The following is a 25,698-nucleotide window of genomic DNA, read 5'->3' as shown; positions in this document are numbered from 1 at the left end:
AGTATTGCAGATATTTTTCCATCCGTAGATTTAGTGAGAAGGTCATTACTTCCATATTTTGACTGTTGGACACAGTATCTATCCAGTGTGTCTCTGTCGGAGGAGAAGCCTGTAACCATCTTCGTGTTACAGCTTTCTTGCTGGCTGCTAGCAATATTTTGAGTAGGTACTTATCACGCACCAATAAGTGGGGTGTGATGTTGCCCAAAAAATAACGGAGAAAGAGCAATCAATTACATCTCCAAAAATATTTAGTATTGCCTGTATGATCTCTTGCCAATATGGCAGAATAGCTGGGCAGCTCCAGAATATATGAAAATGATCCGCCAGCTGTTCTCCACAGTTCCTCCAGCATAGACCCCTGCCCGTCTCCCCTGTCATACACATCCTCACTGGTGGTGGTAGCTCCGTTTGTAGCCACAGCTGCCCTGCAGACTGATGGAAGCGTGACTGCCATATCGCGCCAAACGGCCCTCAAAGTACACATCAAATTTATCAAAGTACAAGCATGGAAATGGTTTTGTTATTTACATTTATTATTATTATTATTATTATTATTATTATTATTTTGTTTGTTTTTTTAGGTGAAATACCAGTGGATCTTAACAGACTATATGAGCGATCTCAGTCTACCAAAGAGGACGTGACGCCTCACAGCCCCGTCAAGGTCTCTGGACGAGATTCCACTCTGCTCCTCACATGAATCCAGTTGTGTATTCATTCACTTCTTATTGACCACTGTGTTTCTTTCTTGTCCCACTTTCCTTCCTCAGTCTATTTTAAAGAAGAGTGTGACGATGCAGGCCGCTCCCTCTGCTGTTTACCATTACAGTGACGCCGGAACAGGGAATGTCCACCATAATAAAGTTAACGCCATTTTCCAAGCTGCTAAAAAGGATCTGCTGCAGGTCATCCAGTTGCAGGTATTTCAGAGAATAAATAAGTCTCGAACCAAATGACTGTTTGTAGGGAATACTCACTAGTCTTGTGAGCAATCGTACAATCAACAGATTAAATAATTGAATTAACTGTCACTGCACAAATGATAGGTACGACTAACAGTTCTGTATTGATTTCAGACCAAAGCCAATCATATGAGTTAATTTTCCTTTGGGGGTCAATAAAGTATTTTTGAATGGAATATGAATGAAATATTTGAATCATTGTATTTATAATCAGAAGGTTTGTTTTGTCTTGAGATGCAACAGAGGTCACAAACACTGCTGTGACGTGACATTATCTTATATAACAATAAATAATACAGCAGTAATTTCTGCCCTCTCCGTGGCACCGGGGGCAAATACCTGAAGTACAATCGTGGCGGTCAGTGTCGTTAACGCGGAGGTCGTCGCCTCACTTCCACACGAGTAAATTCACTTCATTCCCGTAGCAACGATTCATACAAAAATGTTGCCTCAAAGCGCTTTACTGACGGGATCAATAATTAAGTTCAGTGCCAGTCTTTAAATGCAGTGATTTCTGTTTAATCACAGTCTTGTTCAGACCCTTTGGGCTGAAGCAAATGTGATATTTCCCATCTCTATTTCCAGATTTCAATTCAACAACAATGATGGTGATGAGATACTTCTAATTAATAATATCGTGTGATTTTTATCTGGTGAAGTGAAGGAAAAATCCTTCAACCCTCCGGGACGATATGACGAATCAATGAATATGATAGTTCTTTATTTATTTCTTCTTTAGCATCATGAAGCATCAAGGCTTCGTGGATGTACAGAGAGCAAGATTACTGTAATATTTTAGAGCCGTGTAGCCAGAATCATGTCCAAGTGTCCAAGTCCACATTTAGAATCTCAGGAGAGCAGATCCACCCGGACGGGACAGGCATGGCTGAAACTTTAGAAAGAAAACATTTCATGACAGCTTTGCCTCAGAACGGGTACGAGGGATGTCATGTTTGTTTTCCCTCTATCTTCATCCAGAAAGAGCAGGTTCTGAAGGAATGAGTCAGTGCTCGTGTCCGTTAGCGGCTCCCTCTGCTCATGTGATTGTTTGATTCCCAGGACGCCAGTCTGCTGGAGGGACGCGTGGCTCTCCGCCAGGTCAAGGTCGGCTCTGTGGTCGGTCACCAAGGAGACCAGGTGAGGCTTCTGAGTGCTCCCCTTCAGGACCCGGTCCTGCTGCTTTGTCTGTGATAGGACTTAAAAGTGGATCTGTCTGGATTTCAGACACGTCTCTTTCTACGTTTTTGTTGAGAGGGAATTTAAAAAAAAAAAGTAAAATTACATCCATTCATCCCTTTAATGACTCCTGTGTGGTGGCATACTTCTGCATACTTCTACATACTTCTACAAACTTCTGCATACTTCTACATACTTCTACATACTTCTGCATACTTCTGCATACTTCTACATACTTCTACAAACTTCTGCATACTTCTACATACTTCTACATACTTCTGCATACTTCTGCATACTTCTGCATACTTCTGCATACTTCTACATACTTCTACATACTTCTGCATACTTCTACATACTTCTACATACTTCTACATACTTCTACAAACTTCTGCATACTTCTACATACTTCTACATACTTCTGCATACTTCTACAAACTTCTGCATACTTCTACATACTTCTACATACTTCTGCATACTTCTACAAACTTCTGCATACTTCTACATACTTCTACATACTTCTGCATACTTCTGCATACTTCTGCATACTTCTACATACTTCTGCATACTTCTACATACTTCTACATACTTCTACATACTTCTGCATACTTCTACATACTTCTACATACTTCTACATACTTCTACATACTTCTACATACTTCTACAAACTTCTGCATACTTCTACATACTTCTACATACTTCTGCATACTTCTGCATACTTCTGCATACTTCTGCATACTTCTACATACTTCTGCATACTTCTACATACTTCTACATACTTCTGCATACTTCTACATACTTCTGCATACTTCTACATACTTCTGCATACTTCTACATACTTCTGCATACTGCTGCATACTTCTGCATACTTCTGCATACTTCTACATACTTCTACATACTTCTGCATACTGCTGCATACTTCTACATACTTCTGCATACTTCTGCATACTGCTGCATACTTCTGCATACTGCTGCATACTTCTGCATACTTCTACATACTGCTGCATACTTCTGCATACTTCTGCATACTTCTGCATACTGCTGCATACTTCTGCATACTGCTGCATACTTCTGCATACTGCTGCATACTTCTGCATACTTCTACATACTGCTGCATACTTCTGCATACTTCTACATACTTCTGCATACTTCTACATACTTCTACATACTTCTGCATACTTCTGCATACTTCTGCATACTTCTACATACTTCTACATACTTCTGCATACTTCTACATACTTCTACATACTTCTGCATACTTCTACATACTTCTACATACTTCTGCATACTTCTGCATACTTCTGCATACTTCTACATACTTCTACATACTTCTGCATACTTCTACATACTTCTACATACTTCTGCATACTTCTGCATACCTACAAAGAGATCCGTTCTGAGTGGATGTGCAGAACCGGACACGCAAACATGTCAACATTGTGATATATATAATATATACAGGACTGTCTCATTAGAATATTGTGATAAAGTTCTTTATTTTCTGTAATGAAATTTAAAAAAAAAAAAAAAAAGTGTCATACATTCTGGATTCATTACAAATCAACTGAAATATTGCAAGCCTTTTATTATTTTAATATTGCTGATAATGGTTTACAGCTTAAGATTAAGATTCCTAGAATATTCTAATTTTTTGAGATAGGATATTTGAGATTTCTTAAGTTGTAAGCCATGATCAGCAATATTAAAACGATAAAAGGCTTGCAATATTTCAGTTGATTTGTAATGAATCCAGAATGTATGACATTTTAGTTTTCTTAATTGCATTACAGAAAATCACAATATTCTAATTTTCTGAGACAGTCTTGTATATGATATACCGTATAGCAAGTTCAGCTTCCTCCGGTTAGTCTCATGAATACTTGGAGGCACCAGTGCACCGACATGCCTGCTGTATGGGTTGGATGTGTGTCCATCAGGCCACAAAGCTGGTTCTGTATTTCTTTTTTTTTTTTTTTAACTTTGTTAAAAAAAGGATTTTCTATTTTTCATTTCAGTGTTTGATATCAAGTTAAAAATGAGAGTGAGAGAAGCTTCAAGTGGCAACGCTTTTTCTTTTGTTAGTTTGTCTCGGTGCTGCTGAAAAGTCAGCTGGAGCCGTGAGCAGCTATGAAGAGACAGAGCTCCTGGTAGATCTGGTCGTTCCTTATCTCCGTCTAGATCCCTTTTTAATTCTCTCCTCAGCACCAGGTTTATGAACATCTGACCCTCAGAGTTGGATCAGAAACAGACTTTTGCTGCCGTTGCTGGTTGAATAAAATGAACCAGAATCCGTCAGAGTCTCTTTCTCTGATTTCCTCCTCCTGACTCAGACGTCTGACTCCAACCCCCCGACCAATCGGTGGCCTGTAGTGTGATGATGTCAGATACAGCTGACTCAGCAGCTTAGAACCTCGGCAGAATAAATACAGAAAAAGTATCTACTCGGCACGTTAGACCCCTAGTGGGAAACAACCGGGCGAGTTGAGTTGAGTAGGTGCTAGTGGAAAAGTGTCATAAGTGTTATAAGAGTGTAATGTTGTGATGGTTAGGAGGACTTGAGCCAGATCAGTCATGTTCTCTGTTTCAGGATGTGAGTGTGTTCTTCGTCATCTCGGGGCTGCTCCACGTCTACCAGCGCATGATAGACCGCGAGGAGGAGAGTCTGCTGTTTGTGACCCACCCTGGGGAGATGGTGGGTCACCTGGCCGTCCTCACGGGAGAGCCGCTCATCTTCACCGTGAGGGCGCAGCGGGACTGCACCTTCCTGTCCATCTCCAAGGCCCACTTCTACGAGTACGGACACACACAGAGCATTTAGACATTTCTTTTATGCATTCAGGGCCTGGTCTAGGGCCTGGTCCAGGGCCTGGTCCAGGGCCTGGTCTAGGGCCTGGACCAGGGCCTGGTCCAGGGCCTGGTCTAGGGCCTGGTCCAGGGCCTGGCCCTGCTCCAGGGCCTGGCCCTGCTCCAGGGCCTGGCCCTGCTCCAGGGCCTGGTCCAGGGCCTGGAGCAGGGCCTGGTCTAGGGCCTGGTCTAGGGCCTGGTCCAGGCCCTGGCCCTGGACCAGGGCCTGGTCTAGGGCCTGGTCCAGGGCCTGGTCCAGGGCCTGCTCCAGGGCCTGGTCTAGGGCCTGGTCCAGGGTCTGCTCCAGGGTCCAGGGTCTGAGCACGTCTGCTCCCGTGTCTGCAGAATCATGCGCGAGGAGCCCAGGGTGGTGCTGAATGTTGCTCACACCGTGGTGAGGAGGGTGTCCCCGTTTGTGAGGCAGATCGACTTCGCCCTGGACTGGATGGCCCTGGAGGCCGGCCGTGCCGTGTACCGGTACGTGCACTCACACCGCAAACTCAGAGATGGAATCCGCTGATGCGGCTACTGTATCTTCCACCGCCAGACTCAAATCAAATCAAGTCAAATCAAAGTTTATTTAGAAGGGACAATGCATATTAGAGCCATTTCTGCCTACTTTTGCTTGAATATTGTTATTTGTAATAATACTGTAGGTTATGGACAGTGAAGTAATTTTCTATTTCAGTTTAATGGTAAATGTTTATATGATGAGGTCCTCCTCCCAGGAAATGACATGTAGAGGAGCGAGGGACGGCTGATGTCACAGGGGAGAGCCGTGCTGTTTTTGGACCGCTCTCTTTATTTTCGTTTAAAAGCTTAAAGGAGCTTGAGGCAGGATTTATGAAAAAAATTCATATACGTTTTAAGTTTTCTAGTAATAATGTCAGATGAAGCGTTCCAAACCCAAAAAAATGATCCTCTAGTGTATCTCTCCGTTGCCTTGAACAGGCTGTGTGCTGCAAAATGTGCTGCAATTCGGTCCCGAATTTCCCGCGCTGTCCTGTGGATGTGACGTCACATGACGCTGCATGCTCGTTCTCCCCGTTCTCCCGTGCCGGCTTCACTGTTGGCTGCAGTACCCCCAACGGCCGTCGTGGTGAAGGGTGGCGCTAGAGAGTCTCATTTCTTAAAAGGAGCCTCATGCTCCTTGTCCAGGCCTAAGTTTACTTATGTTTTGTTGTGGACACTGCAGGATCGAGAGTTTAATAAATCTCTGTTCAATACAAGCCAGACAGTGATTGTTTGCGGTCTTGACGCGGTCTCTGAATTAGGAAGGCGGCTGGAAGACAATAGAAAGGCAGCCACGATGCATGTTAATGAACACTACATTAAGCAGTGTAAATACACCAGATTTTAGCAGAAATGCTAATTTCTACCTGCAGTCCCCACAGAAAACATAAAAACAATTCAGTCAAACAATACAATCAAACGAGGGAACAAACATAAAACATACATAATTGCTAAATAGATTTAGCAGCATTTAAATGCTGGCACGTAAGTTTCACATGTGTACAGATAATGTTAAAACAGCACTGTTTAAAACATATTGCACTCCGCTATACACTGCTCACTTGTGCTGCCATTATACCAGTGCTAAAATGAAAAAACTACAGGTGGCATACAACGATGCTTTTAGAATTTTTCTAAAACTCCCTAGTGCAAGTGAAATGTTTGTGACCAGTGATGTTCCCACTTTCCTGCTGCACTGAGGAATTTTATGTTTAGATTTATGTGTAGACTGAAGGAGTGAAAGAATGTTTTAATTATGGCCTTAACAGAGACGACACAGCGATACAAGGTTCTCCTCCTGTTTCTGGAAACACTGGAGGAAATGTTTGTATGTTTTTAACTAATTTGAACGGCACAAGTGAATCTATTTCTCTTTGTGTTTAATGTCTGTGTCTTTGTATCTCGTTTTGTATTCTGGACCCAGCGTCTGCAAGTAAAGTTTATATATAAATGCAGTATGGATTGTAAATATCCTGGGGGATATTTGTGAATGCTTAAGTATTTCTGTATTCTTAGACAAGGAGACAAGTCAGACAGCACCTTCATCGTCCTCAGCGGTCGCCTGCGCTCCGTCATCGCCAAGGATAACGGGAAGAAAGAGCTGGCGGGGGAGTACGGCCGCGGGGACCTGATCGGGGTGGTGAGTGGATGAACAGAGTATCCAAACAGGCCGGTATCAAGCAGGGGCAGGAGACCAAGCTGCTGGGAATAGTCATGATGAAAAATGGTCATGGAAATTACATATAAATATACATAGTTAATAAAATGGGAAATGGTATTTTTGTCATAAGAAGACATAAAACATGTTTAACTCGAAAAGCAACTAAACTAGTAATTCAGTCCTTAATTATATCAAATCTTGACTATTGGCTGGCAGTTTGGTCAAATGCAACTGCAGATATGATTGCAAAACTACAAAAAATACAAAACACGGCTGCACGCAGTGTTCTTAGTGTTAACTGGACAACAAGCGTTCTTGGTTGGTTCATAGATAGTTACAGATTACTTAACTCATTATTATCATTTATTTGAAATATGTCCATAACAAAGACTCCTCAGGTATTCTACCAGGAGGATGTTACAGCTCTGACTATCATAGATAAATCACCAGACCTGCTGCCGAGGTCAAGATCCTTTGACACAGTTCCTGTGGAATTTCTCACTATCAGGTGGTGGAGCCAGGCATGGTTGTCAGGGTGACATTGTTTTGTCTTTTGTTCCCAGCCAGGCTGAAATATAAGACAGGGTGTCTCTAAACATCTGCAGCTCACTCACTCACTGACTGCTTTTTGTGATCAGTTGTACTGTGTGACTCCATTCATGAATGCCTTTTATTAAAACTCGAGAAAGACAGCTGACGTGTCAAGACATTCTTTTTTGAACACTTTATTGAACGAACAACAATTTTTGCCACCACACACCATAAGAACATTCAAATTATTAGTTAAGCAACATCTTTTGAATCAGTATAAGTAACAATTATAGAACATTGAAATAGAGATCCCTGAAACCAGCAGCTGCTGACTCTGATTGTCTGACATGCTGGAAATGGAAACATAGTTGGTTATTGAATGTATTTGTTTTTCTTTTTTCTGTATTAGATCAGTTGTTAAGTTCTAGACTACAAATGAAATGAAATTGTGGACTGCTTTTCAGACTTTTTGACGACCTCAGATGAATCTTAACTGTGCAGTATTTTTGTTTTGTGTTATGTTCTCATTTCACTGTCTTCATTTTGTGGTATTTTTAATTTGATATTCTCTTTATCTAGTGGAAATGTATTTGGTTAGCTTTTATTATGTTATGTTTAGTGGTGTAATATTTTAAAATGTTGGCGGACCCCAGGAGGAATAGCTGCAGTCCTGCTGTAGCTAATGGGGATCCTAATTCAACAATGAAACTATGAAACAGCAACAATTGTGCCACTGTGTTGTGGGCAGGTGGAGGCCCTGACGCACATGAACCGAGCCACCACCGTGCACGCCGTCAGGGACTCGGAGCTGGCCAAGCTGCCTGAAGGAGCCCTGAACTCCATCAAGAGGAGATACCCGCAGGTGGTCACCAGGCTGATCCACGTGCTGGGACAGAAGATCCTGGGAAACATGCAGCAGGTCAACGGACCTCTAGCTGGTAACGGCCCGCTGCTCTGACACTTAAACATGCAGCAGGTCAACGGACCTCTAGCTGGTAACGGCCCGCTGCTCTCACACTTAAACATGCAGCAGGTCAACGGGCCTCTAGCTGGTAACGGCCCGCTGCTCTGACACTTAAACATGCAGCAGGTCAACGGACCTCTAGCTGGTAACGGCCTGCTGCTCTGACACTTAAACATGCAGCAGGTCCACGGACCTCTAGCTGCTGCTCTGACACTTAAACATGCAGCAGGTCAACGGACCTCTAGCTGGTAACGGCCCGCTGCTCTGACACTTAAACATGCAGCAGGTCAACGGGCCTCTAGCTGGTAACGGCCCGCTGCTCTGACACTTAAACATGCAGCAGGTCAACGGCCTCTAGCTGGTAACGGCCTGCTGCTCTGACACTTAAACATGCAGCAGGTCAACGGACCTCTAGCTGGTAACGGCCCGCTGCTCTGACACTTAAACATGCAGCAGGTCAACGGGCCTCTAGCTGGTAACGGCCCGCTGCTCTGACACTTAAACATGCAGCAGGTCAACGGACCTCTAGCTGGTAACGGCCCGCTGCTCTGACACTTAAACATGCAGCAGGTCAACGGGCCTCTAGCTGGTAATGGCCTGCTGCTCTGACACTTAAACATGCAGCAGGTCAACGGGCCTCTAGCTGGTAACGGCCCGCTGCTCTGACACTTAAACATGGGAATGAATGGACCTGCTTGCACTGCAGAAGGTCACGGGCAGATCTGGTGACATTAACCAGCTGCAGCTGATCAGATCCAGTACCTGCTGTGGCCGTTTAACCACTAAATATGATGATATGGATATGTATTAAGTTAAACATGCAACATGCTTTAAATCAAATCGAGGAAGAACATTTGAGGGAACAGATCCAGGTCCTAGAATGTATTTATGAGATCAGAATCACTGACTACGTTTCCATGCATCAATAACCCTTTTAAAACCCGAATATTGGCAATAACCCAAATTTGCACGGCCATGTAAACACTAATAACCCCTTTGAATAACCAGAATTTGCTCATATTCAGGTTTTTAAAAACCCGAATATGACCCCTGGGTTACTTCTTTTAAAACCTGAATATTGGGTCATGTAAACACCAAACAGAATATCCCCATCAAACGGAACAGGAATCTGTTTTCTGCACATGCTCTGTTCACAAGGAATCCTGGTCTTTTGAGTCCAGGAAGTTCTTCTAAACACGGAGAAACCAAGACCAGGAGGAGACTAATCACTTCATAAATGTAATGAAGGATATGAACATTTCTGCATTTGTAGACGGTAGAAAGTACCGGGATAGAAGATTTACAAGAAGGTGAGAGAAAAGTTGCGTGAAACATAATTTGTTTTGAATTTGGATACAGGAAGAAGAAGCAGAAATGACTGGAATTGCGTCATGATGTTCTCCGTGCGTCGCTGGTTTGATCCAGATATCCTGAATGATTAATTACCATGGAAACTGAATATTCTGAATGTTTCAGTAACCGGAATATTAGCAATAACCCAAATTTTGACTGCATGTAAACGTAGTCATTGAGGTCAGACCAAAGAAAGATACACGAAGCCCGCACACATAAACACACAATCTCATCATTCTGTTGGGATTTAGACTGTACTTTGTAAACTCTTTGTGAAATCATGTCTGGGTATGTTGCCTAACAGGAAGATGTGTCCTGCAGGTCGTAGTCTGAGCCTCCATACCGGCGCCAGCAAGTGGGACACGGGGAATCCAGCGTCCAACCTGTCCACGGTGACCATCCTGCCTGTTTCTGAGGAGGTGCCGCTCACCGCCTTCACCCTGGAGCTGCAGCACGCTCTCAGTGGCATCGGTACACACACACACACACACACACACACACACACACACACACACACACACACACACACACACAGCCCTGCAGCTCTGGTGTTGAGTGTGTGTGTGTGTTGCAGGTCCTGCTCTGCTGCTCACCAGTGACACCATCAAACAGAGACTGGGCTCTGCTGCTCTGGACAGGTAAGGGCAACTCCAGCTCCTCTCCTCTCCCTGCTCTGACCCGGGAGTCTAACCCTCACAGGCAGCTTTACATCGGCCAGGTTGAGTGAAGGGACAACCGGTGGAAATCACCTCACAATGAGGTGGCGATGCGTTAACAGAGTACTGTATTTTCCGCACTATAAGGCGCACCCAAAAGCCTCTACTTTTCTCCAAAACCGGCAGTGCGCCTTATAATACGATGCGCCTTTTGGTGTGGAAAATCCAGTAGTTAGTCCAGCATTCAGACAGCTTCAGTTTGACCACACTCAAGTGCAGATCAGAGTCGGAGGAAGAAGGTTGTTGACTCTGCTCGGGTGGCCACAGTGAGTGCGTTTACATGGGAAGTTTAATTCCTCTTTAATTCAGAATTCAAATGAAATCCGATTTAAAATGAGTAAAAATTACCATGTAAACACCTAATTCTGAATGACAATGGCCATTCCAAATTAAACTTAATTCCGAAGTAAGTGGCTGGTTTACTCCGATTTTAAATCCGAATAGAATAATTCCGCAATCATGTATCCACTCATTCCTCTTTAAAGGAATTGGAGAAAGACCATCAAACGTGTTTTCCATGTAAACCTCAATTCGGAATGACTATTTCCATGTAAACTGGAAGGAAAATATTTAATTCTGAATGATTTAATTGGAATAATTAATTCAGAATTAAAAACCATCCTGTAACCGTTGTCCAGTGACCTGCACCAGCGTTGAGGAACCGCCTCCAGCCTTCATGATGGAACATATCACTCTCCAAGTGTCCACTCCAGTCTGTTCTCTGCATGTTTGCCAGGCTGACTTTAGCTGGCGTGTAATCCAGTCTTGTTTTACACCTTCTCTGAAAGTGTCCACGAGTACCGCCTGTCCAGCTGGCTGGGGCAGCAGGAGGACATCCACCGCATCGTGCTGTACCAGTCGGACTCCACCCTCACGCCCTGGACGCAGCGCTGCATCCGCCAGGCCGACTGCATCATCATCGTTGGGCTGGGGGAGCAGGAGCCCACCGTGGGGGAGGTCAGTGTTAACACCACACACGTGTGTGTGGACGGCAGCGCTGGCTGCATCGTCAGGATCAGTGGTACACGGCCCGGTGGGGTCTGATGGGAGTTAATATCACACACCCTGGGGAGATGGTAGGGGTGGAACAATATATCTGCCACGAAATTTCGCGATACAAAAACATCACGATACGTGTCGTGGAGGTGACAAACTGTAGCGCGATATTGGGTTATTAATATTAATACAGGACTGTCTCAGAAAATTAGAATATTGTGATAAAGTTCTTTATTTTCTCTAATGCAATTAAAAAAACAAAAATGTCATACATTCTGGATTCATTACAATCAACTGAAATATTGCAAGCCTTTTATTATTTTAATATTGCTGATTATGGCTTACAGCTTAAGATGAAGATTCCCAGAATATTCAATTTTTTTAAAATAGGATATTTGAGTTTTCTTAAGCTGTAAGCCATGATCAGCAATATTAAAATAATAAAAGTCTTGCAATATTTCAGTTGATTGTAATGAATCCAAGTGTATGACATTTTTGTTTTTGTAATTGCATTACAGAAAATCACAATATTCTAATTTTCTGAGACAGTCCTGTATATATTGTTTACTAGTGACATCCTATTGGTGCAGCGGGATCACGTGACGACCTCGACCCGCGGACCAAAATCTGACTCCGCTCAGAAGAAACTAGTACCGTTTTGGTCCCGATCACGGGACTCTTGCAGGGTTTTGAGCTCCGAACCTTTACTAATAAGGTGAGCATGAATCAATGTTTATGATGTAAAGATTGTGTCGTCCCCGGCGGTGTGAGGATGAAACGATACCGGGTTCACCTTACGGCCTCAGGCTGGAGCAGGTGAAGCTCTGAGCTCTGGCACAAGATCAATAACAGTCATGGTGCATTTGGAGTTTGGGACTTTTCATAGTTTATTTATGTACTTTTATTTATTTAATTTTAGTTGTTAAATTTCTGGAAAAGAAAAAAGTCAAATCATACATGAGAGAAACTATTCAGTTTGTGTCTAAATATTTGTACTTGTATGAAACTGAAGATCATAATGCAAACCTGACATTTACTTTTAGTTCAGTTTGTGGAAAATGGTTGGCCTGGCTTTCTCTTTAAAACTTAAACAGTTATAAAGCATTACAAACTGGAACAATAGGGAAAACGCACAGCATTGTTTTGTATTTTGTGTCTTTCAAATAAAAGACCATTTTTTCCAGTCATATGTTCCTCATTCAAGGTTGTTAAAATAATACTGCTATAATATCGTATCGTTATCGTGACCTCAGTATTGTGTATGGTGAGATAAGTGTATCGTTACACCCCTATCGTTACCCTAAGTGAGCTCTTGTGGTTGTAATGACATAGCCCTCTCTAGTTTTGTTCAGAGATGCGAGTGAACGTCGTCTCCTCCTCTGCACCTGTAGCTGGAGCGGATGCTGGAGAGCAGCTCTGTCCGGGCCCAGAAGCAGCTGGTGCTGCTGCACAGGGAGGACGGCCCCCCGCCCAGCGGAACCACGGAGTGGCTGAACATGAGGAGCTGGATCTCCAGACACCATCACCTGTCCTGCCCCCGCAGAGTCTTCTCCAGGAGGAGTCTCCCTAAGCTGGTACGACTGGTAGGGCTGCTCCGCCGCTCCGGCTGCTCCGGCTGCTCCGGCTGCTGCGGCTGCTCCGGCTGCTCCGGCTGCTCCGGCTGCTGCGGCTGCTCCGGCTGCTCCGGCTGCCCCGGCTGCTCCGGCTGCTCCGGCTGCTCCGGCTGCTGCGGCTGCTGCGGCTGCTCCGGCTGCTGCGGCTGCTCCGGCTGCTCCGGCTGCTCCGGCTGCTCCGGCTGCTCCGGCTGCTCCGGCTGCTCCGGCTGCTCCGGCTGCTCCGGCTGCTGCGGCTGCTGCGGCTGCTCCGGCTGCTCCGGCTGCTGCGGCTGCTCCGGCTGCTGCGGCTGCTCCGGCTGCTCCGGCTGCTCCGGCTGCTCCGGCTGCTGCGGCTGGTAGGGCTGCTCCGGCTGCTGCGGCTGCTCCGGCTGCCCCGGCTGCTCCGGCTGCCCCGGCTGCTCCGGCTGCCCCGGCTGCTCCGGCTGCTCCGGCTGCTCCGGCTGCTCCGGCTGCCCCGGCTGCTCCGGCTGGTGACCACACGCGTTGTTTCCACAGCATCCCTCATGCATGTGTATGTGTGCGTCCACAGAGAGAGCTGTACCTACGCGTGTTTGAAAAGTGTCCGGATCGTCACTCCGACTTCTCCCGCCTGGCCAGGATCCTGACGGGGAACAGCATCGCCCTGGTGCTGGGTGGAGGGGGGGCCAGGTACGGTCTGTTCTACATCTTTAGTGTTGTTGTCTTCTTCCTTTAGATCACACAATCAAATACGTCACAGCAGCTTCACTCCAACCTCCCACTTCTCCAGGTTCTGAATCGTTATGGAAAAGAAACTTGGTTGAGTTGAGTAGAGCCGAGTAGGTACTAGTGGAAAAGCTCCATAAATGATCATAAGGCACCGTAGTCGTTGTCATGAAGATGATAACGTTCATCCACCCAGAAAGCATAGAAAAGCCTCTGGATGGCTGGTGGATTTACCAGATGTAACATTTAGCAGTAGTAAAACAAGCTGTCTCTTCCTGCAGAGGCTGCTCTCAGGTGGGAATCCTGCGTGCGCTGAAGGAGGCCGGCATCCCCGTGGACATCGTGGGAGGAACCTCCATCGGCTCGTTCATGGGAGCGCTGTACGCCGAGGAGAAGAGCATCAGCCGGATGAGGGTCCGGGCCCGGGAGTGGTCCATGGTGTGTGGACTCCTACCATGCTTCATAATGTGTGTGTGTGTGTGTGTGTGTGTGTGTGTGTGTGTGTGTGTGTGTGTGTGTGTGTGTGTGTGTGTGTGTGTGTGTGTGTGTGTGTGTGTGTGTGTGTGTGTTTCTGTTAATGCTGTTTCATTTCCTCTCCTCCCTCTCTTCCTCAGGACATGTCCTCTCACTTTAAGAAGATCCTGGACCTGACCTACCCCGTCACTTCCATGTTTTCTGGAACCTCCTTCAACTCCAGCATCAGCTCTGTCTTCCATGACAAGCAGATCGAGGTAAATGTTCAACCCCAGCTGCTCCAGTCAGGGTAACAGGAGACGGGGCTCCCCAGCCCCATCTCCTGTCAGGGTAACAGGAGACGGGGCTGGGGAGCCTCGTCTCCTGTCAGGGTAACAGGAGACGGGGCTGGGGAGCCTCGTCTCCTGTCAGGGTAACAGGAGACGAGGCTCCCCAGCCCCGTGGAAGGGGGCTGGGGTTTGTGGACAGCTGCTCCAGGAAGTCCTTTCACCTTTTTTTTTTGTCATTTACTTTTTATTGATTTTGATTTTACATGTAAACAAACAGTCCAACAATCAGCATGAAGACTTATAAATCCGAACAAAAGTATCAAGGGGAAAGCAGAAGTGTACATAAGGGGACTGGTAAACACCTCCAGAAAAGTAAGTTTTATTCTGATATTCCAGTCTGAAATGACCTGAAGTCCGGTCTTGTGGTAGAGACATATGGAATCCACTTTTGCCAATGATCAATAAATGCCTCTTTTTGTGTTCTTAAATTAAAAGTAATTCTTTCCATTACATAGATGCTGTAATATCCATCCATTCATCTACACTAGGTTCCAGCTTCAGCCATTTCTTTGTTATTGATTTCTTACAAGCCACCAGTAATATTCTCAGTAAATATTCATCTTTATTCCTCCATTCCAGTTCCTCTATATCCATCAAATATAACAAATTAAAGCAAAAAGTTATTTTTGTTGAAAACAGTCTCAAGAAATTGATGTACTCCCAACCAGAATGGGGTGACAACAGGGCGACACCAGAATATGTGATGGTGATTCTCCTCTCTGCTTCCACAACATCTCCAACAATCTGTCTTTGTAGAATATGATCTCTTCTGATATGGAGTGCAAAAATAGCGGATGACATTTTTCCATGCATATTCTCTTTTTGTTGTTTTTCATTGTTGTTTAAAAATGTCCTTCCATTTCTCCTGAGAAATTATGATATTGCTTTCAGTTTCCCATCTTGATCTAACATTAGCTGTATTTTCTTTGTTAGATGATTGAAGACTTGTGTATAATTTTGAAATGATCTTCTTATAAGGTTCGTCTTTATAAGCATTAACAAATACCTGTAGAATATCATTTCCAGGTTCATCATTTTTTATAATTTATTTCCCAACATAATCTCATCCTGTCACCTTTATTTGATCATGCTGGTCCCGTTTGTGTCCCTGTGCCCCCCAGGACCTGTGGTTGCCGTACTTCAACATCACCACGGACATCACTGCGTCCTCCATGAGAGTTCACACTGACGGTGAGTCAAGCTGCGACCTCTCCTCTCCGCTAGAGCCGTTCACTCGCTCCTCCCTCTGGGATTAAGAGCAGTGGCGGCTTGTTAATAGGGGGCGCTAGGGCGCCGCCCCCATTAAAATTACGGGGGGGGGGGGGTAAAAAATAGACACAGTACACCTAAATTACGTAATAAAAAAGTAATTATCACATCTGTGCACTCATAAAATGTTTCTGACTTAATTTTTCAAGCCTTCCCATCCCATACTGGGTTTATTCAGAGTTGTTTTTTTGTGCAGACTGAAATACATAGGTTTCAATGGCCAAATGAGTGTGTATTGTATGTTCTTAAACTTTTCTTCCATGTGACTTCATGCTGGTCTCTAATTGGTTACTCAAAGACTCTCCGCCGGGCGCAGCTCTCTGCACCTGTGACCAATCAGCATGTTTTCTGTCCGTGCGCTGTAAACTAATACAAGTAAATTGACTTATTTTCATAAAGCGCCTCTCTACAGAGAAATGTACGTTTTACGTCTCATTTATTCATTCACACACGCACTAATATACTTGGGAAATAGTTATGCACCAAATATAATATATTTAGTTTTCTCAGATGGCAAAAATAAGAACTTTATTGATCCCACATAGGAGTAATTCATGTTATATCAGCTATAGAGAACAAGGTAGTGCCGAAAAACAATATATATCCCCCCTCACAAAAATAAGAAAAATAGAGAAACATATTTTCATATTTACAAAACAAATTTAACATTTTTCAAATAACAAAATAACATATTTGAACCATTTTCAGACAATATCTAAATATTTAATATATAATAACTGAAAACATCTGAAAAATGGTTCAAATGTTATTTTGTTACTTGAAAAATGTAAAATATGTTTATGTAAAATATGCTACATGTATATGTAGTATATGTATATGTATATGTAGTGTAGTGATATGTAATAAAAAATAACAAAAAAATGTATGTTCAAGTAGAGTTTATAGTTGTGTTGTAATCCCCACTCGCCAGTGCGCCCACCAAAAATGTTTTATCACCAGCCGCCACTGATTAAGAGCTGAAGCTGTGTAGACTCCGTTCCTCTGACTGAGCTCTTGTACCTCAGGCTCGTTGTGGCGCTACGTCCGCGCCAGCATGTCCCTGTCCGGCTACCTGCCGCCGCTCTGCGACCCCAAAGATGGCCACCTGCTCATGGATGGAGGCTACATCAACAACCTCCCCGGTGAGACGCACGGACACGGCTGGGAACTTCACACATTTGAGGGGGATTTTAGGATTTCAAAATAAAACCACTGCTTACTCAGAATCTCAGTCTGAGCAACAAAGAGAAGAAAAAACGGGGAGACGTGTAAAAGCACCAGTGAAGTGTGAATTATCACGATTTAAAGAATCCTTCTCGTGGTTATTGAGTTACGCACAAAAGCCATATTGTGGAAAATATAGAAAACACTATTTTATGATTGTAAAGAATACTGTATTTTCTGGACTATAAGCCGCACCTACATACAAGCCGCATCCGCTCTATTTAAAAAAAAGATATGCAAGCCGCAGATATTGATGTTGTTAGATTAGATATTTACTACATGTACAGAAGGATTCTGAACTGTAAATGATGTTCTAAATAGATCCTTTCCTAACAGTGTATTTTAACACGGCAGCAACTTTGCTGATTAAAACGGGACAGAACCAAGAGAAAATAACCGGTATTTATTTATTTATTTATCTGTTTGAAATCTGCTTCTACCTACTTCTATCTGCCAAAGAAGAAGTAGCGTATTCTTCTTTGCATTTATTTTGTCTTAGTTTTGATTGTAATTCCAGTTAGAGCACCCCGAGCGGTGGAAGAAAAATCCATAGAATAGCTTCACCTTTGTATAAACTGCATGGTTGAAAACCTATGGAAAAAGTAGCGGCTTATAGTCCAGGAAATACGTTAATTAAATTAAACAATGCAGAGATGCACGAGGTGGCTTTGTAGCTGCAGTCCGAGCAGGGCGCTGGCTGGCTGGCTGGCTAACTCGGATTTCCAATAATACATTAAAAAAGGAAGCAATTCTTTCCATTCAGGTGGATTTCTCTGCCAACAGTACGTTCCCAGGACTTTTCCCGTCCTGAAAGACACAGCGATGAGTTGCCTCAGCCGTGTCTGACATCCATCAGTGACGTGCCGTCAAACCATTTGACATGTTAAGGTTTACACTCGGCCCAGGCGTTTTATCAGAGCTGCAGAGCTTGTGGGTTCCGTAGTTCAACAGGCTCATACAGAGGAGTCCGGTCATTTACCCAGACCTGTTTTATTAGAGACAGCACCACTTTACCCTCGTTTAAAGCAAAACTTAAAATATGGCTGAAGGAAAACCAAAGGTGTGAACATTAATTGCTAATTTAGTTGTTTTTTTTTGTATTTTTTTTTTCTTTTCTCTCTGTCGTAACCCGTCACTGAAGTGCAATAGGGCAAATGTGCAATAAGCATTAACACTTTACAACTCTGATCACTAAAGCACTTAAAGTGCAATAATGATGATGTGCAATAAGCATTAGCACTTTACAACTCTGATCACTAAAGCACTTAAAGTGCAATAATGATGATGTGCAATAAGCATTAACACTTTACAACTCTGATCACTAAAGCACTTAAAGTGCAATAATGGTGATGTGCAATAAGCATTAGCACTTTATAGATCTGACAATTAAAGCACTTTAAGAAGCAATAACACTTTAAATCTCTTGCACTTAAGCACTTAGCACTTTAAACGTGACGGTCACTCACTGGTATTAATTGTAACATGTTTTTATTTCCTATTGATTTTATCTAGCTTAGTCCTGTTTTTAATTGTTGTCTTTCATCGCTATATCTTGTCTTCCTTGTTTGCTGGTGTCTGATTTTATGTTTTATGTTTGGTATTGATTTGCCACAGGGACGAATGGTGGAAATTAGCCTATGGCTATAACCATACATGTTTACACTCGTGTTCATCAACATTTACAGTCCCCGTCATTAAATAAACAAATTGAATTGAATTGAATTGAATTGAATTGAATTCTGTGGTTCTGGCCCCCAGCTGACGTGGCCCGCTCCATGGGAGCCAAGGTCGTGATTGCCATCGACGTGGGGAGCCGCGACGAGTCCAGTCTGACCAACTACGGCGACTCTCTGAGCGGCTGGTGGCTGCTGTGGAAGCGCTTGAACCCACTGGCTGAAAAAGTCAAGGTACCGCTGCTCTCTGCCCCGGAGGTTCCAGGCACCTGGTCGCCGCCTGCGTTTATACGGGAGGAAACATTCTGGCCCTTTCCCTGCAGGTGCTGAACATGGCGGAGATCCAGACGCGGCTGGCCTACGTGTGCTGCGTGCGGCAGCTGGAGCTGGTCAAAGACAGCGACTACTGCGAATACATCCGTCCGCCCATCAACCGATACGGCACGCTGGACTTCGCCAAGTTCGACGAGATTGCTGTGAGCGTCCTCCGTCTCACTGGTACCGTCTGTCTCCTCTACTCAACTCGGCCTGGTTTCTTTTCCATAACAATCCACCACCTGGAGCAGAAGTTAGGCGGTGTAGCTACACCGGTTCAACACAGACCACGATTCAAACTGATGTCTTGATTTTTGTTCTTTTATTCTCCTTCTCCTCCGATGGCAAAATCATAGAACACCGTGAAAACTACAAAAAAAAGGCAGAGAGTCCATCGTTACTAAACACTGACCCGTCAACAAATAAACCCATGAACTGTCCACTTTCTGCTCAGAGCATTTTGTTACAGAACCATAAAATAAAATACATTTGAAGTCAAACACAATTACCGCTTGCGCCTCTTGAACGCAGTGTAATTCTCTATCCCATGCCATGCCATCCTGCCTCCATTGTCTGTGGTCCCGCGTTTTTACTTTTGACCCACAATCCCTCAGTTGACCCTCACGACATACCAGGGCAAGTGACCACACCCTTTCAAAATAAAATATCCTAAACTCTCTTATTAATCAATTTAAAACACTTCATGAACTTGGATATATTTGTGTTTTTATAACATGTAAAATGTTATAAAATGAACTCTGAGCAATGAACTCTGTCTCACAGACAGTTACAGGCAGGTTGGAGTGAAACTGCTGTGACGTATTTGATTGTGTATCTAAACGAAGAAGACAACACTAAAGATGTAGAACCTGGAGGAGATGATAGATGTGCTGCTGGGTCTGTGGTTTGTGTTTGATATCAAGTTAAAAAATGAGAGAGAGAGAAGCTTCAGGCAGCGACACTTTTTAATTTTTTCAGTTTGTCTCGGCGCTGCTGAAAAGTCAGCTGGAGCCGTGAGCAGCTATGAAGAGACAGAGCTCCTGGTAGATCTGGTCGTTCCTTATCTCCGTCTAGATCCCTTTTTAATTCTCTCCTCAGCACCAGGTTTATGAACATCTGACCCTCAGAGTTGGATCATGAAACAGACTTTTGCTGCCATTGCTGGTTGAATAAAATGAACAAGAATCCGTCAGAGTCTCTTTCTCTGATTTCCTCCTCCTGACTCAGACGTCTGACTCCAACCCCCCGACCAATCGGTGGCCTGTAGTGTGATGATGTCAGATACAGCTTAGAACCCTAGTGGGAAAGAACCAAACCGAGTGGAGGGGAGTGGAGTCGGGCTGAGTAGGTTCTAGTGGAAAAGTGCCATAAATATGTGTGAACCTGCTGACCCCCCGTGGTCCTGTGTGCGGTGCAGGAGGTGGGGTACCAGCATGGGAAGACTCTGTTTGACGTGTGGCACCGCAGCGGTGTGGTGGACAGCATGATGACCGACCGTCACCAGGAGGAGTTCCACAAGACCAAAACGGGCCATGTGAGTGGGGTCGGGGGCGGGGGCGGGGGCGGGGGCGGGGGTGGGGGCGGGCAGCTGTTGTATCCTCTGTCCTCCTGCTGCCGGTCCAGCTGCTGACGGAACCGTGTGTGCATGTTTCAGGTGGTCACGTGTCCAAACGCCTCCTTCACCGACCTGGCGGAGATCGTGTCCAGAATCGAGCCGGTCAAGAACCCCCTGGTGGACGGTCAGTCAAACCTTCAACACACTGAGTTGGACCCAACTAGAGTTGGAATATCTGTCACGTGTACGTTTTGTGCTTCCTCTGCAAGCACTTCTTTTGGAATCAACTCAGATGCTATCTGTAGGAAGGCAAATCAGAGATTGTTTTATCTGAGAAAATTGAGATGTTTTAACGTTGATAAGAAGCTTCTTAAAATGTTTTATTCATCTTTTATTGAGTCTATTTTAACTTGTGCTTTGATCTGCTGGTTTGGTAACCTCAGCATTTTAAATAAAAACAAGCTGAGGAATGTGGTCAAACTCTGCCAGAAAACAATTGGCATTAGCCTGAATAATCTGGATCATTTCTATCAAGCCAGAGCCACTCAGAGGGCAAAGGCCATTCTGGCGAACCCTCACCATCCTCTTCACGCTGAGTTTCAGCTTCTCCCGTCAAAGAGAAGCTACACTTTTCCCTGTAGGGCCAAATCAAACAGATTTAGTTGGGGGCTAGTTGGGGCCGGGTCAGGGCCGGGGCTAGTTGGGGTCGGGGCTAGTTGGGGCCGGGTCAGGGCCGGGGCTAGTTGGGGCTGGGGCTAGTTGGGGCCGGGTCAGGGCCGGGGCTAGTTGGGGCCGGGTCAGGGCCGGGGCTAGTTGGGGCCGGGTCAGGGTCGGGGCTAGTTGGGGCCGGGGTTAGTTGGGGCCGGGGTTAGTTGGGGTCAGGGCTAGTTGGGGTCGGGGTCCGGGTCAGGGCCGGGGCTAGTTGGGGTCGGGGGCGGGTCAGGGTCAGGGCCGGGGCTAGTTGGGGTCGGGGGCGGGTCAGGGCCGGGGCTAGTTGGGGTCGGGGGCGGGTCAGGGTCAGGGCCGGGGCTAGTTGGGGTCAGGGCCGGGTCAGGGCCGGAGCTAGTTGGGGTCGGGGGCGGGTCAGGGCCGGGGCTAGTTGGGGTCGGGGCTAGTTGGGGTCGGGGGCGGGTCAGGGCTGGGGCTAGTTGGGGTCAGGGCCGGGTCAGGGCCGGGGCTAGTTGGAGTCAGGGCCGGGGCTAGTTGGGGCTAGTTGGGGCCGGGGCTAGTTGGGGCCGGGGCTAGTTGGGGTCAGGGCCGTGGCTAGTTGGGGTCAGGGCCGGGTCAGGGCCGGGGCTAGTTGGAGTCAGGGCCGGGGCTAGTTGGGGCTGGGGCTAGTTGGGGCCGGGTCAGGGCCGGGGCTAGTTGGGGTCGGGGCTGGGTCAGGGTCAGGGCCGGGGCTAGTTGGGGTCGGGGGCGGGTCAGGGCCGGGGCTAGTTGGGGTCGGGGCCGGGTCAGGGCCGGGGCTAGTTGGGGTCGGGGCTAGTTGGGGTCGGGGCCGGGTCAGGGCCGGGGCTAGGTCAGGGCCGGGGCTAGTTGGGGTCAGTTTTTAGTTTTAAAGGTGGAGGTGGTGTCAGCCTCCTTAAGCCAGATTGGATACTCCGAGTAAAAAACGGAGAGCTCTGCCAGGAACATAAGGCACTATCAGGTCTTGCAAATAATGCGGAGCTAGTTGGGGTCAGGGCCGGGTCAGGGCTAGTTGGGGCAGGGTCGGGTCGGGGCTAGTTGGGGTCAGGGCCGGGTCAGGGCCGGGGCTAGTTGGAGTCAGGGCCGGGGCCGGGTCAGGGCCGGGGCTAGTTGGGGCCGGGTCAGGGCCGGGGCTAGTTGGGGCCGGGTCAGGGCCGGGGCTAGTTGGGGCCGGGTCAGGGCCGGGGCTAGTTGGGGTCGGGGCCGGGTCAGGGCCGGGGCTAGTTGGGGTCGGGGCTAGTTGGGGTCGGGGCCGGGTCAGGGCCGGGGCTAGGTCAGGGCCGGGGCTAGTTGGGGTCAGTTTTTAGTTTTAAAGGTGGAGGTGGTGTCAGCCTCCTTAAGCCAGATTGGATACTCCGAGTAAACCTGCACTCTGAGAACGGAGAGCTCTGCCAGGAACATAAGGCACTATCAGGTCTTGCAAATAATGCGGAGCTAGTTGGGGTCAGGGCCGGGTCAGGGCTAGTTGGGGCAGGGTCGGGTCGGGGCTAGTTGGGGTCAGGGCCGGGTCAGGGCCGGGGCTAGTTGGAGTCAGGGCCGGGGCTAGTTGGGGCCGGGGCTAGTTGGGGCCGGGGCTAGTTGGGGCCGGGTCAGGGCCGGGGCTAGTTGGGGCCGGGTCAGGGCCGGGGCTAGTTGGGGCCGGGTCAGGGCCGGGGCTAGTTGGGGTCGGGGCCGGGTCAGGGCCGGCGCTAGTTGGGGTCGGGGCTAGTTGGGGTCGGGGGCGGGTCAGGGCCGGGGCTAGTTGGGGTCAGGGCCGGGTCAGGGCCGGGGCTAGTTGGAGTCAGGGCCGGGGCTAGTTGGGGCTGGGGCTAGTTGGGGCCGGGTCAGGGCCGGGGCTAGTTGGGGCCGGGTCAGGGCCGGGGCTAGTTGGGGCCGGGTCAGGGCCGGGGCTAGTTGGGGTCGGGGCTGGGTCAGGGTCAGGGCCGGGGCTAGTTGGGGTCGGGGGCGGGTCAGGGCCGGGGCTAGTTGGGGTCGGGGTCGGGGCCGGGTCAGGGCCGGGGCTAGTTGGGGTCGGGGCTAGTTGGGGTCGGGGCCGGGTCAGGGCCGGGGCTAGGTCAGGGCCGGGGCTAGTTGGGGTCAGTTTTTAGTTTTAAAGGTGGAGGTGGTGTCAGCCTCCTTAACCCAGATTGGATACTCTAGGAACTACGAGTAAACCTGCACTCTGAGAACGGAGAGCTCTGCCAGGAACATAAGGCACTATCAGGTCTTGCAAATAATGCGGAGCTAGTTGGGGTCAGGGCTAGTTGGGATCGGGGTTAGTTGGGGTCAGGGCCGGGTCGGGGCTAGTTGGGGCAGGGTCGGGTCGGGCCGGGTCCTCATGCTGTCCTGTCCCGTGTGTCCAGAGGAGCTGTCTGACGAGTACCAGACGGACTACGAGGAGGAGGCGGGGGAGAGCGCCCCCTCGGACCTGGAGCCGTTCCTGCCCGGCAGCGAGCACACTGAAGGAGAGGACACGGCCGACACTGCAGAGACGGTGAGGGACGGTCAGGGACGTCCGGGGTTCAGAGCAGTGGCGTCCCTAGGCTAAAGAGGGAGGACTGAACATCCACCACTCACTTCTGTGCTTGTTCCAACAGGATGAAGAATTCACGGCCCGGGTTCGACGCCGGCCCAAGAATGGCGATGAAAATGTTCACGAGTGACTTCAGGGGAAGCTGTGTGACCCCGGGCCTGCCGGGCCCACCCCCACCGTGACCCCCCCACACCCCCAGCACCGCTGACGGAGCAGGCAGTGGCTGTCATGACCTTTGACCCCCAGCTGCACGGCGAGCCCACCACGTGGAGATCGCTGGTGGTTCTGTGCTGGTGGAGGGGCCGTTAACACGCCTGTAGCAGCCCGATCCTGCTCCGTCCCCTCACCAGCACTGATGACAGAGGACGTCCCGGTCCTGCTCCGTCCCCTCAGCACTGACAGAGGACGTCCCTGCCCAAACGCCTCTCGTATTGCACTCAAACATGGCCCTGTGAAAACGTGCAGATCTGTTAGTTATAATGGAAAGTTTGGTCCCCACAGAGACAGAAGCTCTGTGGGTTTGACCTTCCTGCCATGTTTAATTGGAGCTCATACGGTTCACTATTTTCATTTCATATTGTTTGTGTTTCATGTAAATGCAAAAGTCAGTTGAATGTGTTGAAGTTGAAGTTGAAGTTGAAATTGTTGCCAGTGTTACCAGTGATGGGATTCCTCAGGGCCCTGATGTCGGCCCACCGCGTGACCGGAGCTCGGTAAACGCTGACCGGGCACAACAACCCCGGTACTGAATGTTCTGCATGGACAGACTCTTGCCCTCCGTCCAGCTTTGTTCCTCTGCCTTACCCCTCCCCTGCCCGTTGCCTCTGGGCACGAGGGCCGTTGCTTCACTTTCTCAAGAGATTGTTTTCTATCTGAATGGTTATTAAGCTATCTGTCTCTGTCCTAACCACAAGCCCCGGCACTCATCACTCATACCGGCGTTGATGAAGAAGTGCTGGGTGGCAGGAAGGTCTTTCCTAACTCACCAGTAGCTAGTTGTGATCCTGCTGCTGCTGCTGCTGCTGTTGCCGTGGTTACAGCGGGCTTTGGCCCCAACTCCGTCCCCAGAATTAGGACGGGCAGGGAGGAAGAAGCGTCCTGTTAGCGTCTATGAGATTCTGAGTTGTGTTTTCACTGTTTGATGCTAGTATACGTGGCTTTTTGTCAACAGAAGGTCTTTTTGTTGTGATTTATGTTTGGATCTTCACATAAAATTATGAGGTATAACTTTTAATATTTGACCATGAATGTGAAATAACTGGTTGCAGCCCAGCAATGCTCAGTGTTTTGTTTTATTTTCTTCTGACACTGTGGTAAAAAGCTGCAGAGGATCAGAAGATTCACCTGAAAACTGATGAAACTGTTTCAAATAAAGACAATTGAACTACTGCTCTTTTTTTAAGACATGCTAAACAAAGTTTGTCGGGCAAGCTGGACTACGGATCGGATGCCGGTCAGACCCTCCTCCAGCTGCTACCTCCATCATCATCTGTCAGAAAAGTACTCCGTATAGTATAGTACAGTATAGTACTATAGCAGTAGAACATATGTGGAACCGTTTCCACTCATGACCCTAGTGGTCCGTAGAAGAACTGCAACTTTTCATACTTCCTTGTTGGCTTCAGTACGGAAGTTAGAAACTGGT

At 47.2% G+C, this 25,698-nt stretch overlaps 1 protein-coding gene across 5 annotated transcripts in view; it reads left to right on the top strand.

The window, feature by feature from the left end:
* The window catches only part of pnpla7b (patatin-like phospholipase domain containing 7b), a 38,149-nt gene extending 12,714 nt beyond the window's left edge, over positions 1-25,435 (top strand). For all 5 annotated transcript variants that reach the window (XM_061729680.1, XM_061729681.1, XM_061729682.1 and 2 more), the window contains exons 15-36: positions 585-667; positions 774-923; positions 2,025-2,102; positions 4,726-4,931; positions 5,328-5,459; positions 7,011-7,134; positions 8,435-8,624; positions 10,325-10,474; positions 10,578-10,641; positions 11,508-11,676; positions 13,107-13,289; positions 13,861-13,979; positions 14,297-14,453; positions 14,630-14,746; positions 15,940-16,009; positions 17,113-17,229; positions 19,070-19,218; positions 19,308-19,460; positions 20,717-20,833; positions 20,954-21,038; positions 23,884-24,014; positions 24,118-25,435. In XM_061729680.1, the coding sequence (XP_061585664.1) occupies positions 585-667; positions 774-923; positions 2,025-2,102; positions 4,726-4,931; positions 5,328-5,459; positions 7,011-7,134; positions 8,435-8,624; positions 10,325-10,474; positions 10,578-10,641; positions 11,508-11,676; positions 13,107-13,289; positions 13,861-13,979; positions 14,297-14,453; positions 14,630-14,746; positions 15,940-16,009; positions 17,113-17,229; positions 19,070-19,218; positions 19,308-19,460; positions 20,717-20,833; positions 20,954-21,038; positions 23,884-24,014; positions 24,118-24,183 (2,810 nt within the window). In that variant the 3' untranslated portion in view covers positions 24,184-25,435. The remainder of the gene's footprint in view (positions 1-584; positions 668-773; positions 924-2,024; positions 2,103-4,725; positions 4,932-5,327; positions 5,460-7,010; positions 7,135-8,434; positions 8,625-10,324; positions 10,475-10,577; positions 10,642-11,507; positions 11,677-13,106; positions 13,290-13,860; positions 13,980-14,296; positions 14,454-14,629; positions 14,747-15,939; positions 16,010-17,112; positions 17,230-19,069; positions 19,219-19,307; positions 19,461-20,716; positions 20,834-20,953; positions 21,039-23,883; positions 24,015-24,117) is intronic.
* Positions 25,436-25,698: the final 263 nt, after the last annotated feature.

The sequence above is a fragment of the Cololabis saira genome, chromosome 9, assembly GCF_033807715.1.
Source record: "Cololabis saira isolate AMF1-May2022 chromosome 9, fColSai1.1, whole genome shotgun sequence".
In the NCBI taxonomy this organism is placed as follows: Eukaryota; Metazoa; Chordata; class Actinopteri; order Beloniformes; family Belonidae; genus Cololabis; species Cololabis saira.
Note: the sequence above shows the minus strand (reverse complement) of the source record. Positions and strands in the feature narration are given on the sequence as shown.